Source organism: Mytilus edulis, chromosome 13, assembly GCF_963676685.1.
Source record: "Mytilus edulis chromosome 13, xbMytEdul2.2, whole genome shotgun sequence".
NCBI lineage: Eukaryota > Metazoa > Mollusca > Bivalvia > Mytilida > Mytilidae > Mytilus > Mytilus edulis.
The window spans coordinates 2502699-2529822 of NC_092356.1; the positions used below are offsets into that span (position 1 = coordinate 2502699).

The 27124-nt window shown below is 31.8% G+C and overlaps 1 protein-coding gene across 1 annotated transcript in view; it reads right to left on the reverse strand.

The window, feature by feature from the left end:
• Nucleotides 1-364: 364 nt before the first annotated feature.
• The window catches only part of LOC139501928 (uncharacterized), a 32375-nt gene continuing 5615 nt past the window's right edge, over nt 365-27124 (reverse strand). Inside the window, exon 2 of the mRNA XM_071291230.1 lies at nt 365-2280. Within this exon, the coding sequence (XP_071147331.1) occupies nt 365-2280 (1916 nt within the window). The remainder of the gene's footprint in view (nt 2281-27124) is intronic.

The following is a 27124-nucleotide window of genomic DNA, read 5'->3' on the forward strand; positions in this document are numbered from 1 at the left end:
AATTCGTTATCTCCGACTGGTACAAAAAGTACCCCGTGATTTATAATACTTTTTGGTTGACGTTATGACTAGGCCATGAGCTCCTTTATCGTGTTACCAACTGAACTGCGGGAGATACCTACGTTTTACAATGTAAATAGCAAGCAAAATTAAAAGTTTTTTTTGTCGTCAGTTATACATGGTCTATGAATTGTCATGCACAAATCATTTCTCAACAAGAATATAAATTATTTTATATAATGCACTCACAAATAGTGTTTACCCTTATCCTCACAATATTACAAATAAAGGCAACAGTAGTATACCGCTGTTCAAAACTCGTAAATCTATGGACATGAAACTAAATTGGGGTAACAAACTAAAACTAAAACAAAAGTCTCCTTGAGGCAGAATTGTACGATTCATCCGGGAAAATTTCCAAAGACTGTAAGAACGCTTGTCGCGCGGATTCCTTGTCGCCAAATAATTGTAAAGCAACTCCCAATAAAGTGTAGGCCTCCGCTGTACTACTCCCATCTGTCATTAAATATCTTTCTCCGATGACAAGTTTCAAATCTTGAATAGAATCCTGACAATATCTAACATTATTGAGGTGATAATGACAAAGAACACTAAGGAAGTATGCATACGCTGTGGATGAAACGGAATAATTTTTATTCCATCCCTCCATTAAAAGTTCTTCTGGTGTTAACGTTGAATTCACTTCTAATTCTATCAGATCTACTAATATTATTTTCAGAAGATAAACAACACTTTTCTTGTTGAATGACAGCAGTTTAAGTGAATGGCAATGATTATTTGATAGAGTCATTCCAAAGAACAGTTTGTCGAAAGTACATTTCGATATAGAATACCGAATGATGTGTAAAGCTTTCCTGTATTGCTTTGTTTTGTAAAAAAATGAAGCTACCATAAGCCACCCAGAAACAGCGTCATGATAGACATTTGTTAGCAGAGTACTCAAACAGGATTTGTACTGTTTGTATTGGTATTTATTGTTGATAATTGCACCATCAAGTAGTAAACGCTGAGCTAGAATATTACACCTCTGTGATATGTAGTACGCATATAATTGCTTTAGTGGAAAATGGTGACACCAAATGTTGTGTAACAATTCTGAGTTGAATATATCTAACTCAAAATTAATTTCTAATAAACCATTAGCATTATGCAACATTCTGGATTCCACTATTTTCTTAACGTCATTCCACATCGATACATCAAAGTTACATATTTGATCTGAAAATAAAATGCATCGCCAACCATAGCTGTGTAACGTGTTTAATTTTTGTAAAAGTACATCACGAGCACGGCCCTCTATTTTGTTCTCAAACATGTTGTTTTCTGGAATAAAGTAATGTGAACAAACAGAATGCTCTACACAATACACTAACCTGCTGAAACATCGCATAAAACAAGGTATAAGATTATCAGGTTTCCATACAGATGATGGTAGTTCTTCAGATATCCAGAAAATAATTGTTTTAAGGAAATATGAACACAGTAAATCTTTACATTCAGAATCATTTGCTATAACATCTTTCAAAATAATTTTTAAGAGAGCATAGCACATTAATTGGGTGTGAGAAAATGTATTAATTAGAAGTTTTTCAGCCACTGAAAAAGATACTCGCCATTCTCGATCTTCTTTTTGTGATCCGTGAACTCCGATCGGTACAAAAAGTACTCCGTGCTTTAAAATACTTTGTGTGACGTTATGACTTGGCCATGAGCTACTTGATCTTGTTATCCAATTTACAGCAGAAGATATCCAAGTTTTACAATGTAAAGATACGGCAACATCAATATCTCCTGTTTTGTCAGTTATACACGGTCCATGAATTGTTGTGCCTTTATCAACCCCAACCAATAACAAATTTCCCTTCCATAATGCACTCGAAAAATAATGTTTACCATTATGTTCTTCACAACGTTTCAAAATATACTGACTTCTGCTATATTCTAGTCTTAATTGAGTAAAACCAGGCTTAACATCGTCTGTATCCATGGACAGATAAGTTATACTTGGATCGAAGTCGGGTTGTTTATCCGCATTCACCTTAATAAATTTTCTTACTTGCATTATATCTAAATCACTTCCTCGCATTTCAAGTCCTTCTCCGTAGCTTCCACTTGTTATCCATGTAAGTGACTTGTTACTTGACAAATTATCTCTCACCGTGTTCATTAATCTGACTGTTTTAACATGTTCTTCTGTACCTACGATGTTATGACACAGATAGTTATACAGAGCTAGTGATATGTTTGGTGTTATAGTGTCTGTAATTAGAAAAATAAAACAAACATGGTAAAACATTGTTCATGGTATATATCCAAAACTGTACATGTATAATGCCTTCACTAATTATGTTGACAGTTAAGTTCTCCACAGTACATTTGTTTTGAACATTAAACTTAAATCAAACGAGAGTTGACTATGCAGATGATGTGATATAATAAAAATATTAGTAGAGTAAAGTTCAAAATAAATGAATTTGCGTCAGGAAAAAGCTCTTAAATACATAAGTGGACTTACAAATCAAAACAAGGAAATAAGAGACACAAATAAAACGTAACGTTGGGGAAAACGTATTTCCTTCAAACTATTCCATAATATAGATTTTCATTGTTTTTCTTCTTCTTCAAAACGCCTATTAAAGTATGGGTGACCGAACTATTTTTCATACTCAAACTGTAAAAGTCGCTCAAAATTTACCTATTTTGTTTGAATTAATTTAAATATGTTTTCTATTAAAGTAATCTCTCCCTGAATATATTGGTTGGATAGTTTTATATTGTTAAATAAAATCCCAAGGATCTGGTATTTTTTTTAAACAGTCTTAACAAGGCATCGATTACTTGTAGTGCCTCCCGTGCTTCAGGTTTATGCTCTTATAATATACTAGATTATGGAGTGTGTGTCAGAGCGAGAACTGCTCTAGTTCGTTACTTTAGTGATATTCTTCTAAAAGTAGTACTTCAATATTCCGCCCCATTCTACAATTTAGTCAGACGTCAGTCGCTACCCTGATATACCCTATATCTTTCGGGTAATTAATACGGATAGCGTTTGACATTTTTAGCCAAACCATCTTTAGCCGAACAGATTAATCATTTTAACATAATTTAATTCATTATATGTTGGTTCATATTCTGGACGCCAGTCTTTGCTCCTTTCTAATATAATTCACAAACAAAAAACAAATATGAGGCTTAGAAATGGAAAACTATTAAATACTAAGCTCGTTTAACATTATTCAAAAGGTATCTACACGTCTCAATCTTTCAAATCGCTTATCTAAAAGAAACATCGCTAACATTTTTAACAATACAAATCGTGGTTCCCTTCTATCGATTAGTGTCATGCCAAAAAATGACTTACATGTCCCCGTCTTTCCATCAACAATACGCTAAAGTCTGCGTTTAATGGTCGCACATTTTCTTTAAATTTGAAACTGATATAACTTGAAAAACAAACAGTATGATGTATTTACTCACATGAAACAAACCGGGATGCGGTATTCGGTACGTAGGTGAAACATGTGAAACTAGACGATATTTATCTAAACGCACTCAAGAACATCTGTAACGTTCAAAAAGACCCACAACATTCAAAAGTATAATTTATCAAAACCTTAAGAAGCACAATCATCCTATTAAATATTTAGTAGTTTAACCTTTGGAAGTAGTAAATAAGCAGCCTGGTGAATCTTATCAAAGTTTGTACGATCACGGAAAATAATTGAAATAAATTGGATTAAAAAATTACCGACAGTCTACCCTCTCGGTCTTAATGATAATATCATGGGAATTGGCAATATATCAGGAACCGATTCTGTTAACATTTTGGATATAGTTTCTAAAACTGTTCGAAAAAACTGTTCTCATGGTCGTACACAGCTACTTTTGCATAGGTACTATTTCTGTACTAAAAATATGTAGTACTGGAAATTTAGTTTTAATATTTAGTACTATTTCTTTACTTTAAAATTATTGTAACATTTAGGTACTTGCATTTTACAGTACTTAATTTGTACTAAATATTTTGGTACAGAAATGATACAATATTCCATGTTTGAAAATCTTAATTTTAAGAGATTTGAAATAGAAAAACTTTCAAAATACTGAGAATGTAACGGTGTTAACCAAAAATCTATAATACACAAATTTCAAGTACAAATTAAGTACTGTAAAAAATCGTTCCTCAGTAAAGGACCTAAATACCGTCCCCCGTCAATTATTAATTGGAATAAGTGTCGTAATATCATCCACGACTCACTCAGAACTTACTGTTTGAAATGGATAAAACGGGAAAAATCTGACAAAAAATCTTTGGACTCTTTTTTTTTTATTTAGTAATGAACATAGTTGATATACGTATTCAACATTTTAATGAACATTTTACTCTTTACAATAACCACAATAAACTTATTTCGCTTGTCAAACATACACTTAAAGAACTAGCCAAGGAATTTGTTTTTGTACCGGCCGATAAAGCTGCTGATAATATTATAATCGTTTGACGTAATTTTTACATTGAGGTTCTTCAAAAAGAAATCACTAAATCACCAACATTCCAACTGACTTCATTTTCAGAAGCATCATCTTTAACAAACATTTCTCGTTTTTTTCATATAGATTAGACCGTTGGTTTTCCCGTTTGAATGGTTTTACACTAGTAATTTTGAGGCCCTTTATAGCTTGTTGTTCGATGTAAGCCAAGGCTCCTTGTTGAAGGCCGTACATTGACCTATAATGGTTTACCTTTTTTTTAAATTGTTATTTGGATGGAGAGTTGTCTCATTGGCACTCACACCACATCTTCCTATATCTATAAACTTTCAGCTACCGCTGTACAAGCAGAACCAAAAACAATGAAAGTCCCAACTATGTAATGGCTTCCGAAGCTACATAAAACACCATACAAATATAGATTTATTTCGTCTTCAAGCCATTGTTCCACTACTAAATTATCTATTCTTCTTACCAGTGCACTTTGTACAATCAAAAACCTGATAATGAATTGTGCAAATAAGGCCTTCGAAAAAAGTGGAATTAATTACTTTTGGTGTGTCTGAAACTCATTGGAAGTAATTGATAAATTGCATGCTTATTTCGGTGATTTTGAATCTATTCAAAGTTTTGATTTTTCTACCCTATATACCACATTGCCTCACATTTTCATTTGGAAAAAAATCACACACCTAATTAAATGGGCATTTAAAAAGTCAGAATGTGAATATATATATTCAAACTCTATTAGGTCATTTTTTAGTAGCAATGTCAATTGGACATGCTTTGATACTATATCTGCACTTGAATTTTTACAAGATAACATGTTTGTTCGCTTTAGCGATTCTGTATATCGCCAGGTTATAGGAGTTCCAATGGGGACTAACTGTGCACCACTGATTGCGGATCTGTTTTTGTATTGCTATGAGTTACAATTTTATGACAAAAATCAGCAAAGACCCATCGAACAGCATCTGATACACAAATTTAATAGTACTTTTAGATATTTGGATGATATTTTTGCTCTCAATAATGACGACTTCAGTATGTATACTAAAGAAATTTATTCTGTTGAACTGACTTCAAATAAAGCTAATACTAACAATGGCCACTGCCCTTTCCTCGATCTTGATATCTATATCATTAACGGAAAGCTTAATACTAAAATTTATGATAAAAGAGATGATTTCTCGTTTCCTATCGTTAATTATCCATTTTCAGATGGTGACGTTCCCTTGTCACCATTTTACGGTGTTTATATATCTTCACTTGTACGATTCGTTCGTGTACAGTACGGGTAGGGACTTATTTTTATGGATGTCTTAATCCGTCTAGATGTCAGACTGGTCGGACAGTTGTCCCAGTGTAATAAACACCTGCTGTGCAATATCCAAGTATAAGGCCAACATATCGTATTTATGAAATATGTATAGGCATTGTGAATTAAGTTATTTTCCTTTTGATACAACTTTCCCCGTCGGAGCCTCTACATGTATTCACACCTGTCAATCATTTCTCGCAAGTGAAACATTTTGGTCAGACATATCACTCGTACTTTCTATTTTGACATATTTCCCGTTAATCTCTTTGAAAGTCAAACAATTGGTTTCCTTCAATATTGATAACGCCGAGATCATATTTCGATTCCTACTTTTTTTTATTTTATTTAAAATTGTTGACACCCGAGATAATATGCCTTTCTATTTTCATGTCTGAAATTTTTTATGAAAATCGCCGGTGTTATAAATATGTTTTACAAATTGTATCAAATCGATACACGAAAATCAAAGTTTAATCTTATATAGTTTATTGACTAAATGCACATTTAAACCCCATTGGGGTTGAAGGCTAGTCGTACTAGTCATGATCAGCTGTCTTTACTTTTTCGTCGTACTTCTTGTAGTCATTCTAAACCTCGCGCAGTCAGTATGATTTTTTAAATCGATGTTGTATTATTTCCGAAGTTTAAAGGAGGTCTCCAAATAGATTATTTAAATGAGAATCCGGGAAATGACTGATAAATAAAACAAAAAATAGTTAAAGAAGACTAAATCGTGTTTTGATTATACATGTATGTAAATCGATTAAATTTCTATTCTGGTAAATCGATCAAGAGCCTCAAATATAAAGCACAATACTGTCAATCATTCCACATCAAATGTAATCATGAATGAATTTTCCCACGGTCGGTCAGTAAGGTCACCTGTGTTTACTGTTACGACATTTCCCGCCATATAAAAATATCATGCAGTGGACAAAATCGATCTTTAATATCTTTTATTATCATTCAATATTATTGTGAGTGGAGTCAAGTTAAAGTTCAACCACGTGCACACGCTGTTGATCACTGATATGTGTATCATGGAATTGTCTTTTCACGGCAATTTTTTCTTTTAGATTGCTATAAAAAATATAACATACAAGTTTCCTTTTTACATGGATTGTGCGCAAATTAATATTATGCAATTAAGTTCAGGATTTCGGACGGGAAGGATTGTGCCTGATATTCATATGATGAAATCATAATCTTTCAATCAGTTTACTTGAAGTCTGGTATGTTAGTTAACTGCTAGTAATCTGATGTTATTTATGTATTATTGTCATTTTGTTTATTTTCTTTGCTTACATCTTCTGACATCAGACTCGGACATCTCTTGAACTGAATTTTAATGTGCGTATTGTTATGCGTTTATTTTTCTGAAATGGCTAAAGGTATAGGGGAGAATTGAGATCTCATAAACATGTTTAACCCCGCCGCATTTTTGCGCCTGTCCCTTGTCAGGAGCCTCTGGCCTTTGTTAATCTTGTATTTTTTTAATTTTAGTTTCTTGTGTACAATTTCCTTCATCGTTATATATCTCAAAATAACCTGTTAATCTGTGAATTATTTGTTTTCAATATAAATAAGTCATTTTTCAGCTATGTTGATGCGATTATATTAAAATTGCATTTTTCATGTGACAACAGAATAATTTAAAAATGATCTTTGCTCGTACTCATTTAACAAATTAAAGGATATACAAATTAAGGTTGTTGCTTACCTACAGTCTCGTAAGCCTGCAGTTTACTGACGTACTAAAAATACCCACTACGCAATATACTTTTAACTTTGTAATTCGGTTATAAACGACAAGAAACATTGCAATTGGGGTATTTTTCTAACTACCTCAAGATAAAAACAGAAAAATTGACACGAACCCTTCCAGAACTTGGTTTATCTCAGGGTAAGTAGAACATATTACACCAGTTGCAATCGGTATGTTGATAATTTAAGTTCGGGGATAAGTCTTATTAGCTGATATCACAATCAAAAAAAGATGACGGGTTGTGATAATGATGTATTCGAGATTGTTCATGTGTATAAATTTATTCGTGGTTTTGTGATAAAAGAACCTAAAGATAATATGATTGTTTTTATATGAAATAAATTAAAATTGTTTATCTTTCATCCTCTTAGTCTCTTACATACATTTGGGGCTTAACCGTGAATTTTCGTAATAATTGCTTTCGTTTCAAATTCTAAAGACATGTACATGTACATACAACACAACAAGATTTACATTAAAAAAAAAAAGCAGTTGGTTACTATTCTATCACATTATAAATAAGATTGTCTATGCTTATTAAAGTTAAATCGTTTACCTGCCATTCTCTCAGCTTGTTATAGGATTTGATATGAAATATGTTTTCCCTTAATATCAACTTTCGTTTTCATTTGAATTCCACGTAGATATAGCACCTACGCAATACTTTGTAATTTGAATTTAAAAACCCAGGTTTATCAATATGGCGAAAATGACAACTAAGATATAAAAACAAAAATTGTATACACACGTGACAAATTAGATATTAGTGTGTATGTTTATCTTCATATTGAACTTTAATATATGTATGTTTTACATAGACAGCAGACCGTTACTTCATTTTCACTTCATGTTTAAGTTTGTTGATATAAATTAAAGTTAGATTGTTTACCTGCCATCCTTTCAGCCTGTTATACGATTTTATATGAAATGTGTATTTCCGTTATACCAACTTTCGTTTCCATTTAACTTATACCAACTGATAACACCTGTATGTAGACAAAATTATTTTGTAATTTGCATTTAAAAACTCAGGTACATTACACATTGTGACAAACAAACATATCAATAAAAAATGTGTACACACGGGGTGAATTAGGTTGTATATAGATCTTGTTTTACAGATCGGATTTGTGTCGTTGTTCTCCTCTTATAGTTTGTGTGTTTCCCTCAGTTCTAGTTTGTAACCCGGATTTGTTTTTCTCAATCGATTTATGAACATCGAGCAGCGGTATACTACTGTTATTCATTTATGTTACTGTTGATATTTAAGTTATGCAATATTTTGTAACATAGGTAGCAGTTAATAATTATTAATAGTATATTAAAGATGGAAATGCCTTAATAGTTATCAAAAGTATCAGGATTATAAATTAGTACGCCAGACGCGCGTTTCGTCTACAAAAGACTCATCAGTGACGCTCATATCAAAATAGTTATAAAGCCAAACAAGTACAAAGTTGAAGAGCATTGAGGATCTAAAATTCCAAAAAGTTGTACCAAATACGTCTAAGCTAAAACCTACCTAAGAATGTGAATAAATACATTTAGAGTTGGATTTACACATCTGCCTTATATTGATTCTAGATAGGTTCCATATAAGTAATTACAGTTTAGAGAGGGAAGTGGGTTATTAAGAACATATCATTAATTTCTTTGTCAAACCATTGATATCACGACAATATATCTAAGTGATAATGTCAGACGATGGTACACACATATTGTCTTGGGGAGGGATAAATGGGACTTTTTAAAACATGGCTTCCTTAAAGGGGCACTAGTTACGAGATGTCAAATATATATTATTATTTTTTGGCCCAAACAATAATGAAACTCAAATAATGAATTAAGAATTCCTTTTTAGTAGCCAATAAGGTGATAAAAGAACTTAAAGATTTTTTTTATGAAATAAATTTAAATTGTTTACCTTTGATTATCTTAGTCTGTTATATACATTTGGGGCTGAACCATGAACATGGTGAATACTCGTAATATCTGCTTTCGTTTCCAATTTTAATAATATGTACTTGTACATGTACAACACGTACACAAGATTTTACATTAAAATAAAACAACAGCCGTTGGTAACTATTCTATCACATTATTGATAAGATTGTCTATGTTAAGTTAAGTTAAATTGTTTACCTGTCATTCTCTCAGCTTGTTATAGAAATGTGTTTTCCCGAAATATCAACTTTCGTTTTTATTTGAATAACACGTAGTTATAACACCTACGCAATACTTTATTATTTGAATTTAAAAACCCAGGTATATCAAACATGGTGTAAAGGAAAACTAAGATATAATAAAAAAATGTGTACACACGTGACAAATGAGGTATTTGTGTGTTTGTTTATCTTCATATTACACTTTAATATTATTCAAATATGTGTTTACATGGACAGTAGAACGTTAATATTTATCACTGTATGTTTTAATTTGTTGATATAAATTAAAGTTAAATTGTTTACCTGCCATCCTTTCAGCCTGTTACAGAATTTTTACATGAAATGTGTATTTCCGTTATAACTTTTGTTTCCATTTAACTTGAACAAACTTATAACACCTGTATGTAGATGAACTATTTTTCAATTTGCATTTTAAAACTCAGGCACATTAAACATGGTGACAAACTAACATAGTCATAAAAATGTGTACTCACGGGGTTGGATATATATTTGGTTTATAGAGGTGGTTTGTGTCGTTTTTCTTTTCGTATAGTTGATGTTTTTCCCTCAGTTTTAGCTTGTATTCCGGATTTGTTTTTTCTCAGTCGATTTATGAATTTCGGACAGCGGTAAACTATTGTTGCCTTTATTTATATTTCTGTTGATATTTAAGCTTTTCAATATTTTGTAACATAAGCAGCAGTTCATAATTTTTCATAGTTTTTTAAAGATTTAAATGCCTTAAAACCCACCTAAGAATGTGAATACAAAACATTTACAGTTGGATTTAAACATTTGCCTAATATTGATTATAGATATGTTCCTTATAAGTAATTACAGTTTAGAGAAGGAAGTAGGTAAATTGGAACAGATTATTTATTCTTTTGTCAAACCATTGATAGCCTGACAATATATCTAAGTGATAATGTCAAACATTTAATGGTGCCCAAATCATCAGGTCACTACAATGAAGAAAAAGAAAAACATAAAACAAAAGCGCGCACTGGTTGAGGAGTCCGGGCAGTTTATGATTTTTATAGGTTAATGTACGCAAAAATAAACATGTTGAACACAACATTAAGGGTGACACATATCAAACAGTGGGGAAAATAACAAAACCCCATGTAACAATCGACACAAAACATACAACCTAACGGTGTAATACCACCATTGATTTTCCCCTATTAGTCTTAGTCAAAAAAATGTGCAGAATTTATCTTTGTTTCAAATAAAGAAATACTTGGCATGAGTAAAGTTTTATCCTGTCCAGTACTATAGAAAACAATTCACATAACATGTCATTGCATATAAGAAAATAACCATCATTGGAAGTTAACCAATCAAATGTCTCCCCTTAATTTCATCTGTGTACAAGGTTTAGTCACCATGTAACCTCAAGATTACAAAATTTTCTATAGCAATACCAAATAAAAAATAATGATGTTTTGAAATACCCAAGACATATGTTTATGACACAGAAATGTTTTTACTGCAATAAAATGTAGGATTAATTACCTACAACTGTCAAATTCAAGGGAATATTTTTTAGACCTACTTTCGTATACAACCGGATGTAACGTGTCATGATTTGGTTGTATTACACCTAAAGGATGCCAATATCGAAGAACGGAGAAACTGAAAACCTCACGTTACAATTAACAGAGAACCAAATAAATAAAGTCTTCAAAGCATGAAATAGCATATAAAGACGAAGCAAAACTGACTTGGTACTCGGTACTCGGTACTCAAATCTGACTTTACATGTCAAATCACTTCGGAAAACGCATGTTGATACTGCCAAACGTTTGATTGCGCAATAACGAAAATAATATTTGCTTGAATTGAATACTTGAAATCTGCAGCTGGCATGTCCTTAACTACAAGTAGTTTTTGTTGATTTATGTAACATTATCAATTTGCTAAGCTTCCTTTGTTACCTTTTCTGACATCGGACTCGATCTCCCTTTAAACTGAGTTATACTGTGCATATTGCTGTGTGTATGATTATTATAAATTGACTAGAAGAATAGGGAGTTTAGATCTTACAAAACATGTTTAATCCCGCCGCGTGATTGCGCCTGTCCAAAGTCAGGATCCTCTATCTCTTGTTAGTCTTGTTAGTTCTTTAATCATAGTTCATTTATGTTCATTTATGTTTGGAGTTTAGTATGACGTCCATTTTCAGTAAAGTAGAACACTTATTCATTTAGAAGCCAGCTGAATCCCGCCTCAAGTTGCAGAATTTTCTCGCAGTGTTGAGACAAATTGGTGAACTTCGACTGTTTCCTGCTCTTTGGTAGATTGTTGTTTCTTTGACATATTTCCCATTTCCATTATCAATTAAATTTTACTTAATCAAAAAGAATTAGGGTAAATGAGGCCTAATGTTTGGTCCACAAAGTAAACAATTTTATATCTTATGTTTCGCATAAAAATGTACAAAAAATTGAAAACAACACGTTTTCAATTTTCTTGCGTCCGAAGACATTGCCGTTTATTCAACGCAACAAAGCTTCAAAAGTTCAATATACAACTATCTATCATGGTCCTTTTCCTTCTTATAAGGATTGGCACCTCCCTTCTTTAAAAAATAAGTTTATAATTAAAAACAAATTGTGTATGGGTCAGATGTACATCCTAACAAACACAAACGGTGGTCCATGATCAAAGCAGTTAAAAAATAGCAACTGTTTAAGTCATAATTGTCTGTTATTTTTAAGTATTTGAAATATACAATAACGTGTTTTTGAATTTATACTTCAATCCTTAAGGAAAACTACTATCGATTTTCAGGAAGTATTAATCCTATTTGAAAAGAGGGGCATAAGATACCAGAGGGTCATTCAAACTTATAGATAAAAAGAAACCGACAACACCATACCTTAAAGAAAAGACAAACAACAGTACACAAGACACAACATAGAAAACTTAAGACTAAGCAACACGAACCACATCAAAATTCAGGGTAATATCCGGTGCTCCGGAAGGGAAAGCAGATTCTGCTTAAAACGTAGCTACCGTTGTGTTCAAATGCACACATCAAGTCTCATAATAATGTGTTATAGAGTAAAACATAAATTATAATGCAATTTTTATGATACAATTTTTTTCATTGGCTAAAATCCACAGTTGACCAGGCGTAATTAAGGAAGGACCCGCCATTTTGAATTGATTGGTTCAACAAATGTTCGATTACTACAATATTATCGAAAATAAAACAACAACTACCTCGAATTCGCCGTTTTAATGTGATTTAACGGAATTATACATTATTTCAAGCTCTAAGATATTATTTCTTTTTGTAATAATGCATTACAATCGGAATAACAGTACTGTAGCTGAAGAATTGCACCGGCAAATCGACAATTGATGGTGGCAACTCTGCAACTACAGTACTGTTATTCCTTAAGTATAAGCCTTACGAATCTTAATGTTAGTGTTCCAAAATATTCACACAAATGCAAAACAATGTAGTTTCAAGTAAATTTTCAAATTAACACACTAAACAGTTACAAAATACACATGATCAACACAAACTAGAACATGTTAAACATTCCTTATCATACTTGTGGTATATAAATCATGCCAGGCACCACCACACAATGAGAGGTAACAGTACATGTATAATGTCTGCTGGAATTCCATAACATGACCTGCGTGAAAAAGACATTTGGTTTATATGTCCACTGATTTTGGATATTACTCTTACAAAAATCAAAAACCAATGTGTTAAATAAGATTACTATCAGTTTCCGATGTCTGTACCTATGTTTTTTATTACAAGGAAAATCATAATGTGTATATACTCTTTTATATGAGTTATTCTATCTTAGGATTACCAAATATGTTTGAGCAATAAGGTTTATATTTCAATATGAGTGTTATCAAATTTAATCACTCCATCTGCATACTGTAATTCACATATTAATAACAATACTGTAACAGTCCTGTCTAGTGTGAAGCTGTTTGAAAAAGTCATAAGTGCTACCGAAGCAAAAAGAAGTGTACTGCAAACTTAGTTCATGTGTGCCTTCTGTAACAAAAAAAATAAACACCTACGATTTCGTATTGTCTATTTGGCTCATTGTGTGTTTTGGTGTCTTGATTCAAAACGAGGTTAGTCCGTTGCCAAACCCGATAGGGACGGAAAAGCCGAACAAAACATTATACCGTTACCATTCTTCACAGTGTTGGAACTCATAATCCGAAAATAAACGCCATGGCAAAACAAAACAAAAAATCAAAAAGGCTGACAAACCGAGCATACCAAAATCAAGGATCTCGGGTGAAGCATAGCGGAAAGGAAAATCAAATACTGTTCAACATGTGGCACCCGTCGTATTGGTCATGTAAATAAAATAAATCCATGGCCACATCGCAACACAGTTATTATTCTTTTATGATGGTTTTTACATTCTTGACCAAACATTCATATATAACATATAGAGGAAGCTGTTCACAATAAAAAAAAATATCAAGTATATGTTGTCAGCTATCTCAAAATAAAAAAAAAATCATTCATGAATACTAGGACAATTACACCTGTGATTTATCGTTGTCTATTTTGACGAAAGAACATTTGTCAAACGAATTCGAATTAAATCTCTCTTTTTTGTATAACATTCGTATTACATGTATTTATACGACATTTTACGTTGAATCTATTACTTCTTCAATAACGAAAATAATTACTACAGTCATTTAACATAATCTGCATTTTCGTCTTCTTAAAGGAGAAGGTTCAGGAAGACCCCTTTGTGGCCCCAAAATATAGCAGTTTTACAGAATTGTTAAAATGTAAACTTTTAGCTATTTATTGGAAAGTAGAATCCTTCTGCAACATTAGAACAAGCTGTTTTTGAAAAATACAATGTGCATATATCCGGTACTTGCATCATTAAATGATTCTAAATTACTGAAATCTTAACAGTTTTAGCATTTTGGTTAAACTTTAGACGGTTTACGTCTTAAATGAAAGAGGCCGCATTTGTGTTCATTCTTTATATTGACTTGTTAGTTGTATTTGATAATAATAAATAACATAAATAAAAGTTGAGGATGAACACGAATGCGGCCATTTTCATTTTTGACAAAAAAACATCTGAAAAGTGACGTTTTTTTTTGTGCATATTTGATAGATTTTTCATATCTAAGCCTGAATCTGGTCGTTTTTAATGACTAAGTCTATTCAAATTTTTCACATAAACTCATTGAATCAATTGAAATACACACTTAGGTGTTTGAAAAGTGTCCCAAATCTTTCGTCAAATGGACCTAAAATTTGAGGCCAAAATCGGCCCTTACCGGACCTACTCCTTTAAGATTGTGTGAATATTGAGATATAATTAAACTCATCATAGATACCAGGACAAAATTTTGTATATACGCCAGACGCGCGTTTTGTCTACAAAAAGACTCATCAGTGATGCTCGAATCCAAAAAAGTCAAAAAGGCCAAATAAAGTACAAAGTTGAAGAGCATTTAAGACCATAAGCGAATCCACGGCTGTCAATCGGTTCATCGAGACACATGATCGTGAAAAAATACCTAACGCTGGCCAAGCATTGCGATACGATCTTGAAAGATCTGGTATCGGATCGTGAATGATTTTATTGAAGTTTTATTTTAAATCTGTGAGAATATGTTTTATTTTCAAAACCCAGAACAAATCCGGAAAAAAACCTTTCGCAATAACACTGTGCATTTATTTGAATAAAATATGCAGTTCTTTAAAAGAAAACACAAAAGGCGCAACACAAGTCTATGAAATTTATCAAAAAAGAACACGTTTATTACCTACAGTATACTGACTGCATTCTAATATATAATTGATAATTTGAAACTGAATCTTTTGCGTGACCGATAAAACAATAAAAGTAAAGTTTTTTCCTTTCAAACCGTTCACTTTATTTTTAAAAACACTGAATTTTGCTTATTGTTCATTAAAATTGATCGTGAAAGACAATGCATGACAAGATAGACGCAGGACGTTTGTGTGTGTGTGTGTTTAAATACTTGTAACACTGAATGACATTTGCACTTTTAACATTGATAGACCTGCACAAAACTGTCAAGACCTTTATGTTTTTTTATCTATAATAGTTGAACATGTATGTCTGTAATCTTTAGCCTTGCAAACGTACCAAAGTCATGGATAGATGTTCGCATATTCTTTTAAAGGTGTATCCGATCAACGAGAAATTCAGAAAAAAAATCGGATAAATCAGACATATTATAAAGAATATAGTGTACGTATTTTAGGGCGCATTAGATTTGAGCGCATTATGGGATATGTTTCTGTTTGCGCGCCGCCTTTGCTTATATTTTCGAATATTTCAGAGTAAATATCACTGTGTTCCATTATTAGAACAAATTACAATGTAATGAATAACTGTATTCAGTTTGTAAAATTACACCAGGACAAACGCATAAACAAATCAGCCAGGGGAAAGGGGTCATTTGTTGACGATTGAATTACTCCCCGTAAAGACAAAACAATAAGGTCAGGGGTTATTTCAAAAAGATGCATAGTAAAAAACTGCAAAGGTATTAATTTTTCTTGAGTATTTGGGCATCCGGCAAAAATCAAGCTTACTACGTATATTTTTTAGCATGTTTTAACTTGTGAAATTAGTGCTTTTAATTTAAAATAAGATTTACTATTTTCGGCGTTTTTATCTGTATATTGTTCCAGGACTTAGTGCGTGTGCGTAATACAACGGACCTCTCCTCTTCCAACATTCCAAAAAAATAGTGAATTAACATATAAGTATTACCTATTTACAAGAGTTTACTACATATATGTTGTAAAGGTTAAAAAGAAGTCATTTGTCGTTTATATATTAACAAATCTCGTATCGACAGGAAGTATTACGTGTTTGTTTTTCGTAATCTTAAAATTTTGTGAAATGTAAATAGAACAAATAGCTCAAATTGTAATTGTTATCTTTACCTTGTTTCTTTTAAGTGTATTATTTTTTGTACAATTGTTTTATTGTTTACTTCATCAATAAGAAACTTGAGTTACATGGGTAAAGTCATAGGTTAATATTTGTTTTATATTGTTTTGTATGACTCGTTATATTTGTGTTAAAATACAACTTTAAGCTTTTGAAAAAACATTATCATTTTTATAATCTAACGGTGATACTTAGCAGTTTAATAGAAGATTTTTTCGAAATGATTTGCATTCAATTTCTATTGGTTATTTGGATTGTTTGTGTTAGTTCTTATATGTTACAGAAACCTTGTGATATTGCATTTACTAAAAAGGAAGTGAGGTGTTATTGCAGCTCAAATAATTTAACAAATGTACCAACAGATTGTCCATCAAACACAACAGATTTGTATTTGTCTAACAATAATCTGGAAAGTATATCTAAGAAAGCTTTCGTTAATTATACACAGCTAAGATATCTGGATATAAGTGATTGTAACTTGAATTCAATCGACTAATCAGCGTTTGAAAATTTACCACATTTAAAAGAACTGAGTTTATTCGATAATCCAATGAAAACGTTTCAATGGAATATATTCGCACCACTTGTTAAACTACAAGTACTACAGATATCACATGACTTGCTGTCAACGTATCCAAGAGAATCGTGGTCGGATGTTTTACATTTAACAAAGGTGTTTACTTATGGTGGACCGTCAAATGGATCATTTGCAGAGATATTTTCTGTGATGAAAAGTCTGGAGTATTTACATAGTGATATACAAATTCATGTTCTGCGTAACTGTATGTTTCATGCCTTTGATAAAACCCCATTAAAATATTTAGAGATAAAAGGTAAATTAATGACGATAGAAAAAGATACTTTCTCACCATTACGATTTTTGTCTAGTCTTGTTATTCCAAATGCACGTTTCCTTAAACTGTCAAATACGTGCCAGCGTTGCTCGTGTTTGAAAATAGACAAATGGACGAACTAAATTTAAACAATAATTTTAGAGTACATGGTGAATTCATTATAACAACTGATTTATTTACATATATCGGTAACATTTGTGTAAACAAGTTATCTTTGACCTTCAATGGCATAAGAATGATCAATGCCGACGCTGTTCAGAAGATGAAATACAAACATTGTTTGGAGAGTTTAAACTTAAGTAACAATGACTTTGATTTTCACCAGCTTTTAACAATATGGTTTTTCAATTTGTTTACACATCTGAGGAGGTCAGACATGTCCGATAACAACAATCAATTTAGTCAAAATAAAGTTAAGATAGATGGAATAAAACATACACGTGATAATACTGATCTGTTTGATAACAAATCCTTTAACATTGTTGCCTCATATTATCCTGAAGATATTGTATTATGGTTTCCGTCGACACTTGAAATCCTGAATATATCGTGTATCAAAATAGTAGGAAACCCAATCAACAGCCTTACATTGAAGGGAATCAAAGACCTGCAAATAATTGACGTAGCTTACTCTTCATTGTTTCACTGCAATTACACAGTTAATGGACTTCAGAACGTGAAAATACTTAATATTTCACATTTCAGATGCGTACATTTAAATCACAACCTTCTTCAATCTGCCGTCAATTTGGAACAGTTGATAAAGGAAAGCTCTTTACTAAGTATCGGCCTTAAATATGATCACCACAGTAAATTCCTCCTTGGACTCAAATGTTTGCAGTATATAGACTTTTCAAGAAATGCATTTACAAACCGATTCAGAATTTAAACATTTAAAAGTCAATTAGACAGTGTGCAATCATTGATACTTGAAGGAAATTTATTCACAAACATTCCATTATGTCTGGAGGACTTTACAAGACTAAGTTTTCTTAATATCAGAAACAACAAGATAGCCTACTTGACAACTGAAGAAATTGACGCCATTAAAGTGCTATTTAGAAAATCAAATAGAACAATGACAGTCTTATTAGAGGGCAACCCTCTTGTGTGTACTTGTGCTTCGTTAGATTTTGTAGAATTGTTATTTACTACTAAAGTGAAACTTGCCAGCAATGGCAGTTATTCGTGTGTCGAAAACGATGGCAATATTACAACAACAAATATCGTCTACAACCACTTGCGAATTATGAGAATAAAATGTGTCACTACAGTATGGTTAATTTTTTTCTGCAACTTTGTTCGGTGTGTCTTTTAGTCAAAAGAAGAAGCACTTCAATATGATGCATATGTAGCTTATTGCGAGGGCGACTACACATGGGTATATGGACCTTTGCGCATATTTCTAGAAGAGAGACGAAATTATAAACTTCTGTTGTTAGATAGAGGGTTGTCCTTGCTGGAGAACATAGACTTTTTGCCTTAAACAATTCAATTCCAAAATGCAAAAAGATAATCTTAGTGATTTCAAATGAGTTTGTGAACAATGATTGGGCTTACTATGAAGCGACTGTTGGAATTGAACATTTCCTGTGATTACAAGCAAGAATAATTGTTATAAACCTGGAAAATATAACCAAAACAGAAATACCGCAATGTGTTCTTCAAATGATGTCATTGGACGCCAACGACCACATTCGTAAAACAGACATATTAAATGAAAATAACATTTTCTGGAAATGTTTGGATCACGCCATGAAACGATAATGAAGGACAGTGTCGTTATAGCTTTTTTTCAATTGATACTATTCAACAATTTCATTTTTTTTTATTGCACAGGTGGTTTGTTAGATTAATGCATATGTAATGCATATGTAAAGCATATGCAAATAAAGTAAACGGTGGTAATATAGATATGATGAGCACTAAATTCAAGAAAGGAATAAAAGAAACAAATGATATAAAAATCCGACTAGATGTGCTTGCAGGTATGAACAAATGTTTACCTCTGTTTGTAATTATAAAAAAATGGCACATCATGTTGTCAAACAGTCATGCTTGATTGTACGCTAATCATGTGTTTGTTATTTTAAGATTTAATATTTTCATATTTTAACAGGACGTAGCAATATTACATACAGTACAAGGTCACGAAATTATGTAAAGTAAAGCGATGTTGTTTGTGTTTTTTCCCATTTAAATACCACTTCCTTATATCAATATTCAGATGAAGATCTTAGGTGTTGACCATTACCTTATATATCAGGTAAACAAGTACGAACAATTTGAATTATAGGTTAAAATAAATGACACCTTTTTTAATACACGCATAATTTGAAATCCATCGTTTTAATAGCTCCTCTTTTCCTCCTATATGTATTACAAAAATGAATGTGAATTGACTTATTCTAACAGTTTAATTGTTTTGTGCAGTGTGATAAATACAAATCTACAACCCGAATATTATTTTGTATATTTAAATCAATATTTTTCCATAACCAAAGCTTGTTATTTGATAGTTATTGATACAGTCTCAAATTATATTATATGCTTTAGAAGAATAAAGACCTGACAATCTTTTGTAGAACATCACAGAAAGTCTTTCTATTCACAAAGGCACTGCACGTTTTGCGGCAAGCTCGTTGACAAATGCTGAAAACATTAACAAACAGTCTGGTCATTGGAAACTTACTCAAGTATTGCTGCATTCAAAATGAGTCAACCACTTAATATTTTAAATGTCCTCGCTCGCACTCCAACTCACAGGCTTTTAGTTATTTCAATAGTCGAGGATGAAAAATCATACATTCACTTAAGCCTCTTTACACCTTTTAGATTTGTTTGGTAATACATGTAAATTATTCCTGAAAAAAAGTGTTGCATTTCGAATTCGCATGCTCTCTGCAATAAATGTAATAAATTGTCAAAAGAACAAGTTTATATCATGGAATGGCTTTAGTACAATATATATGACGAACATGAAAATAGTGGACCTTACTTTCTTATTTTATCGCAAAAGTAATATGATTGCCAAAAACTTCTTAAGGAGGCGCGAGTGTACAACAAATTCAGAAACAACTTAAACATTTTTTTTTCATTAAAAAATGTATTTCTTACACTATCAGTTGTCACTCTATAATATGGTACAAAATCAACCAAAAAGATCGATTCGTTTTGGCCCCAGATTTCTTTTTAAATGTTTTTATTTTGAAAAAGCTCTAAAGGATCTCCCTTTGATGCAGAAATGTATTTTTTTTTATTAAAATTCAAATATCTTTTTAAACTCATCAATGACCTATATATTTTTTTTTTCATCAGATAAGCTGTACTTAAACTAATCAAACGTAAAATTTTAACGATTTCTGTAATTGAGTTTTTTTTTAATTTCGAAAATGCCTCTATTTTTCCTTTAAGCTTCACAAAGATGCATGCAATTTCGAAGGCAGATCATGGGCTTAAATGAACGGTGACCCCACTACTTTATTTTATTTTTCTACTAATTATATGATAAATTTCATTTATAGAAAAAGAAGAAAAATCCTATATTTAAACAAAATATGAATGTATACCCGCGAGCCCCATTAAGACTGCGAAAGACCAAATACAAGTTAGTTACTGAATATGCACGTATACTCATTGGCAAAGAGCAAATCAATACAAAATTGAGAATGGATCAAAAAGACATTCAGTACAGATCTGACAGAACTCTCAAGTACTGACAGCTAGTTCATAGACAATAATATGAACTGACATAAAACATGCGTCTAAGACTAAAAATAGCTTATTTTGTTAGACCAAACAATGCAAGAAAGTTTTACCTTTAAACTGTACCAATGCATTATTCTAATAGAATAGTGTTCTGCAAAATAATTGTTCGTAGATCTTACAGGATGAATACCAGACGAACGAGTGCCACATGTAGAGCAGGATCTGCTTATCGTTCCGGAGCACCTGAGATCACTCCTAGTTTTTTGGTGGAGTTCGTGTTGGTTATTCTTTATTTTTCTATGTAGTGTCATGTGTACTCTTGTTTGTCTGTTTGTCCTTTTCATTTTAGCCATGACGTTTTCAGTTTATTTTCGATTTATGAGTTTGATTGTCCGTCTGGTATCTTTCGTTCCCCTTTTGAGGGGTGGAATAAATTAGTTTTTTTCATTCCACCGTGGAAGTTTATCTATATGTATACCATCTCATTATCATGTCAATAATGCTAGACAATATCATGATTTTATGAAGGTCTACAACTGGTTACAGAACAACGTTTTTTTTTTCTATACAACACTGGCTGTATTGTGAATTGCTAAAGAATTATTGACGGCAAGAAGTATTCTAACAGTCTGTAAAATGAATCCCGGATGAAGCGTACCATTCTGCTACAATGACTCCTCACCCGAAGTATTCTAACAGTCTGTATAATGAATCCCGGTTGAAGCGTATCAATCTGCCACATGGAGACTGTTGTTATTGAATATGTATATGAGATCGGTATATTAAGTTGAACTTTCGAAATAAAGATGTAGCAACTACATAAAATCAAATTGATTTCAATGTTTTTGACTAACAAAAGACGTGATATAAGAACTAACGAAATTCATACTGAGTTACTTAGCTATCTGTTTGCATCGTATAATTTATATTTTAGTTGAAGAACGAAAATAAAAGAGCAGATTAATAAATATATGTTGATTAATAATGTATTCATGTGTTGTTAGTTTCGATATTAAATTTATAATTTCAAGATCCCTGTCTTTACTTTTATGTTTCGTTTTAAGAAAACGTTGTTACAAAAAAATCTCAAAAAAATACTAAACTCCGCGGAAAATTCAAAACGAAAAATCCCAAATTAATTTATTTTTCAAAACAAAGGTTATAAAGTAAATGAACAATATGTCTTTTTTTTGGCGAAAGGAAGATAAAACGAAACGTGTCCTCCAAGACAGTGTCACTGTCCATGATTTGTATTGACCAGGATACACAAAATCGAAAACTGTTTTCCCCACGTAAATAGTTATAAGAAGATATGGTATGAGTGCCAATGAGACAACTCTCCATCAAAGTCACAATTTATTAAATAAACTCATCATAGATACCATGATTAAATTATGTATTTACGCCAGACGTGCGTTTCGTCTGAAAAAGACTCATCGGTGACGAAAAATTAAAAAGGCCAAATAAAGTACGGTCTTCAACACGAAGTCTTGGGTCACACCGAACCACACGCGAAAAAAAAGGTCCCAAAATATTACTAGATAAGTGTCAAACCATTCAAACGGGAAAACCAACGGTCTTATTTATTACAAAAAAAAACAAGAAACGAGAAACACTTATGAACCGCATCAATAAACGACAACTACAACATCAGATTCATGACAGGACAATGTAAACCAATTTAGCAAAACCGCTCGATATGCGACAATGAATGACAAAAATAGAGATCTTTTATCAGGTGTGATAAATTAGGGAAATTGAAATATATTAATACAGGTTGTGGATATCTTAACGCAAAGTTTTAATTTGATTTTGAGTAGTTCAAGTTATATCCAAATTAATTGTACCTAAAACAGGGAACACACAACATTGCTAGTGTATTCAACGAACGATCCTTTTGATAAACATATCAAACTTTCTGATGTAGAACTGTTTGCTTATTAGAACTCTTTTGTCTTTTGAATTTTTAAAATACTAAGTCTTTTCTACCTCGGAAATAGTTTACCTTAGCTGTATTTGGCACAACTTTTAGGAATTTTGGTTTCAATGCTCTTCAACAATGTTCAACTTCGTATTTTATTTGACCTTTTTAACTTTTTGGATATTGACCGTCACTGATGAGTCTTTGGTAGACGAAATGTGCACCTTGCGTTAATACAAAATTTAATCCTTGTATCTATGATGAGTTTATTGTCAGAACGGTAGTCAATTAAAAATAGTATCTCAAGCATAATTTGATCTTAAACTAACCAGAGAGGCGAAAGACACCAAGAACATATTGAGGCTCATAAGTCAAAAACATACTGATAATCTAATGGCAGAGAAAAATGACAAATTACAAAAACCAATAACGTTTAAACAGTAGGACAACAAAACTACACTCAAGTATTTCACAAACGTAACCATGTATATAATATGTGTTAATGTAATGCCATATGTAACTGTATAGGATAGCTTAGTTTTGGAACATTAAAACAATCTTAAAATACCACTAAACAGATAGTCATTATATATTAGAAAAACGAAAATTATGTGTATTTCATTTCTTGGTGAAAACTGTCTCATCGATGTATACTCCTTATTATACAATTACTCAATCTTGTATAAGTATCAAGCAAACTGATTTAATTTTTTTTCTACATATACATGTCATGCATCACAGTAACATATTTCGGGTCTTCGCCTTTAATGGTTTACTTTTTACAAATAACAAAAACTGAAAACAACACGTTTAATTATTTAATGAGTCCTAAGCGCATTTCTAAATTTACTTTTATCAGTGACGTTCAGAGCCAAATATTTGAAAGCCGATGCTGTATAAATACCAAAACAGTTGAAAAATTATATAACAAAAAATACCTAAATAAAGCCTAATCCATCTAAGGTAAACTTTGCCGGAGAGAGTTGAAACCTTAGTTTCTGTATTATTTCAAAATTTATCAATGGACAATTTTAGAAAGGTTTGTTATAAATTATGTCAGTACCGTACGTAGTACTGACTACTGAGCTTATGCTACCCTCGGGGACTGGTTGTCCACCAGCAGAGGTATCGACCCAGTGCTGTAATTAAAAAAAAAAAAAAAAAGAAACACGTTTAATAATTTAGTGGGTCCGAGGCGCTTTTCTGGGTTCATCTTCAATTGTGAACTGGATAAAGAGTAGTTTCATTAGCACTCATACCACATGTTCTTATCTGTGAATTTTATAGAAAAAAGTCAATAACCGATCTCTTTAAAATCTGTTCAATTTTGTATGTAAGATATTAATTTCAAATATTAGTGAACACTTTAGTAACAATTCACTTTCTTCTTATAGCATCTCTGTTGTTACTTTTGCATACTCTTGTAACTAAAGATAAGCGCAATGCAAGTGCATACGGGCATCTTTGGTTACTTATATGCATTTCATTTGGTCTCTAGTGGTCTTCAGTGGTTTTAATGGCAATCATACTTCCCTTTGTTTAATTGTTAGTGCATATTATTTTTAAAGATGCGGCTCATTCATCGCCAAAAAGTAAGTTCTTTTATAATAATCATGTTTATCATGCCATGCTAAAACTATTTATTTATACTCGATGTATTGAGATCCTTAAATTCAATACTTTTGTTTCGGAATGAAAACTAAGCAATTCACAAGGCATGCGATTAAAAACATGCAGCTTGGTTTTGTGTGTATTTTAGTCTAAGCGCCATCTAAATAACTATCGAGATGACTAATAAAACAACCGACTGTCACATAACACCATATAAACATAAATATAACTAGATATATGGACCTAATGCAAATGGATTTTTCTATGTCATTGTGATTTCAATTTTGAGGTTAAAAGGATGTACATTTTCGATATAACCTGTATTAGAACGGTTTTTAGTTGATCGAATCAGACACATCAAATTATTTACCTCTGTTTCACTTTCAATGAATGCTGACATTCTTTTCCTTTATATATCATAACAATCATTAGTCATGTATAATCCATCTCTAGCTAAAGGGTTAAATTGAAGTTGAATTGGATACGAATTCAATGAGGTCTTATTATTCTCTTGCAAGTGAATAATTCATCATCGATGTTTTTCTAGCTTATTTTGACAAAATATAAGCATTCTGACTGCTAATAGCGAATTGTATTCAGTTTAATAAATGATTGAACAAAAGTTTGTATGTATCTCGTAGCTTGTGTCCCCAGAATATGGAACGCCGACAATGTCTTATTGTGACATTTCTCATTATATGATGTTCATTTGCCTTTATATGATGTTATTTTACCCTTATATGATGTGCAAATGACATTATATGATGTGCACTTGTCCTTATATGATGTACACTTGTCATTATGTGATGTGAACTTGTCCTTATATGATGTACACTTGTCATTATATGATGTGAAGTTGTCCTTATATGCTCTCCAAACACATTTATAAGAGGTACAAACATCTTTATATCATGTCCCCAATTCATTAAACAATGTGCTTTCTCCATTATGTCATGTGATTGCGTCCTAATATTATGTGATGCTTTCCTTATACGATGTAGAAACGGCATTATGTGATGTGCAATCATCTTTATATGATGACAATTTGACGTTATCTGATGTGCAAATTATATTATATGATGTGCAAATTATCTTATATGATGTGCAAATGGTCTTATATCATGTACAGATATCTTTATATTATGTGCAAACTTCTTTATATTATGTGAACGTATCCTTATGTTATGTGCTAACATCGTTATATGATGTGGTAATGTCATTATATTATGACAATGTAACATCATAGGGTGTGGTTCGGTTTACATCTTTATAGGGTGTCAGAACAGCATTATGATGATGTCGAAACATCATTATGATGATGTGCATTCATCGTCCTGATGGTCAATGAACATGATTACGATTAAAGCGATTACTCACTACGTCAGAACTGATTCCGATCTGCTTCTGCAGAATAAATTTAAACCCGGATCAAATCTTTAGCTATCGTTTGGAAAATGGTTGAGATGTAAAAAGAAAAAACCTTGACATGTTTGTTCCTTGATTAACATAATTAAAGATGAAAAAAATCACACCAGATATTATTGATGGAAAAATTGTCAAATTATGAATTTTTATCGATGGGTCTACAATAATGAATATACGGGATCTACAATAATGAGGATATGTAGTTAACTTATTACGTTTTAGAAATAGATCTTTAATCTTTTAAGCGAAAGGGCATTTTTAAGATAAAGTGAGAAAATGCATTTTAAAAATCACACCAGATATTATTGATGGAAAATTGTCAAATTATGAATTTTTATCGACGGGTCTACAATAATGAATATACGGGATCTACAATATTGAGCATATGTAGTTAACTTATTACGTTTTAGAAATAGATCTTTAATCTTTTAAGCGAAAGTGCATTTTCAAGATAAAGTGAGACAATGCATTTAAAAAAAAAATAACGTTTCAAACATTTCGGCGGAAGATTAAGATCAATTGATACAGGAACTAGTTGAAGAATTTTCCTGCAGCGGCGAAAATATGATAAAACAAATTGTGTGGCTCTTATTTATGGCTTGCTGTTCGGTTTAAGTAAAAGCTCCGTGTTGAAGGCCGTAATTTAACCTATAATTGTTTCCTTTTACACAGTATGACTTAGATGTAGAGTAGTCTCATTGGCACTCATATCATATCTTCTTATTTCTTTTCATTGCAAAAGACACCAATGAACTCAGAGTCAGTTTTAAAAATATTTAATAACGATAGCTACAAAATTATCCTCTCTTGCATTTATAATTGTACCGGTATGGATGATTGGTTGATTAACTTGTTGATTGATTGCTTTTTAACGCCACTTTCA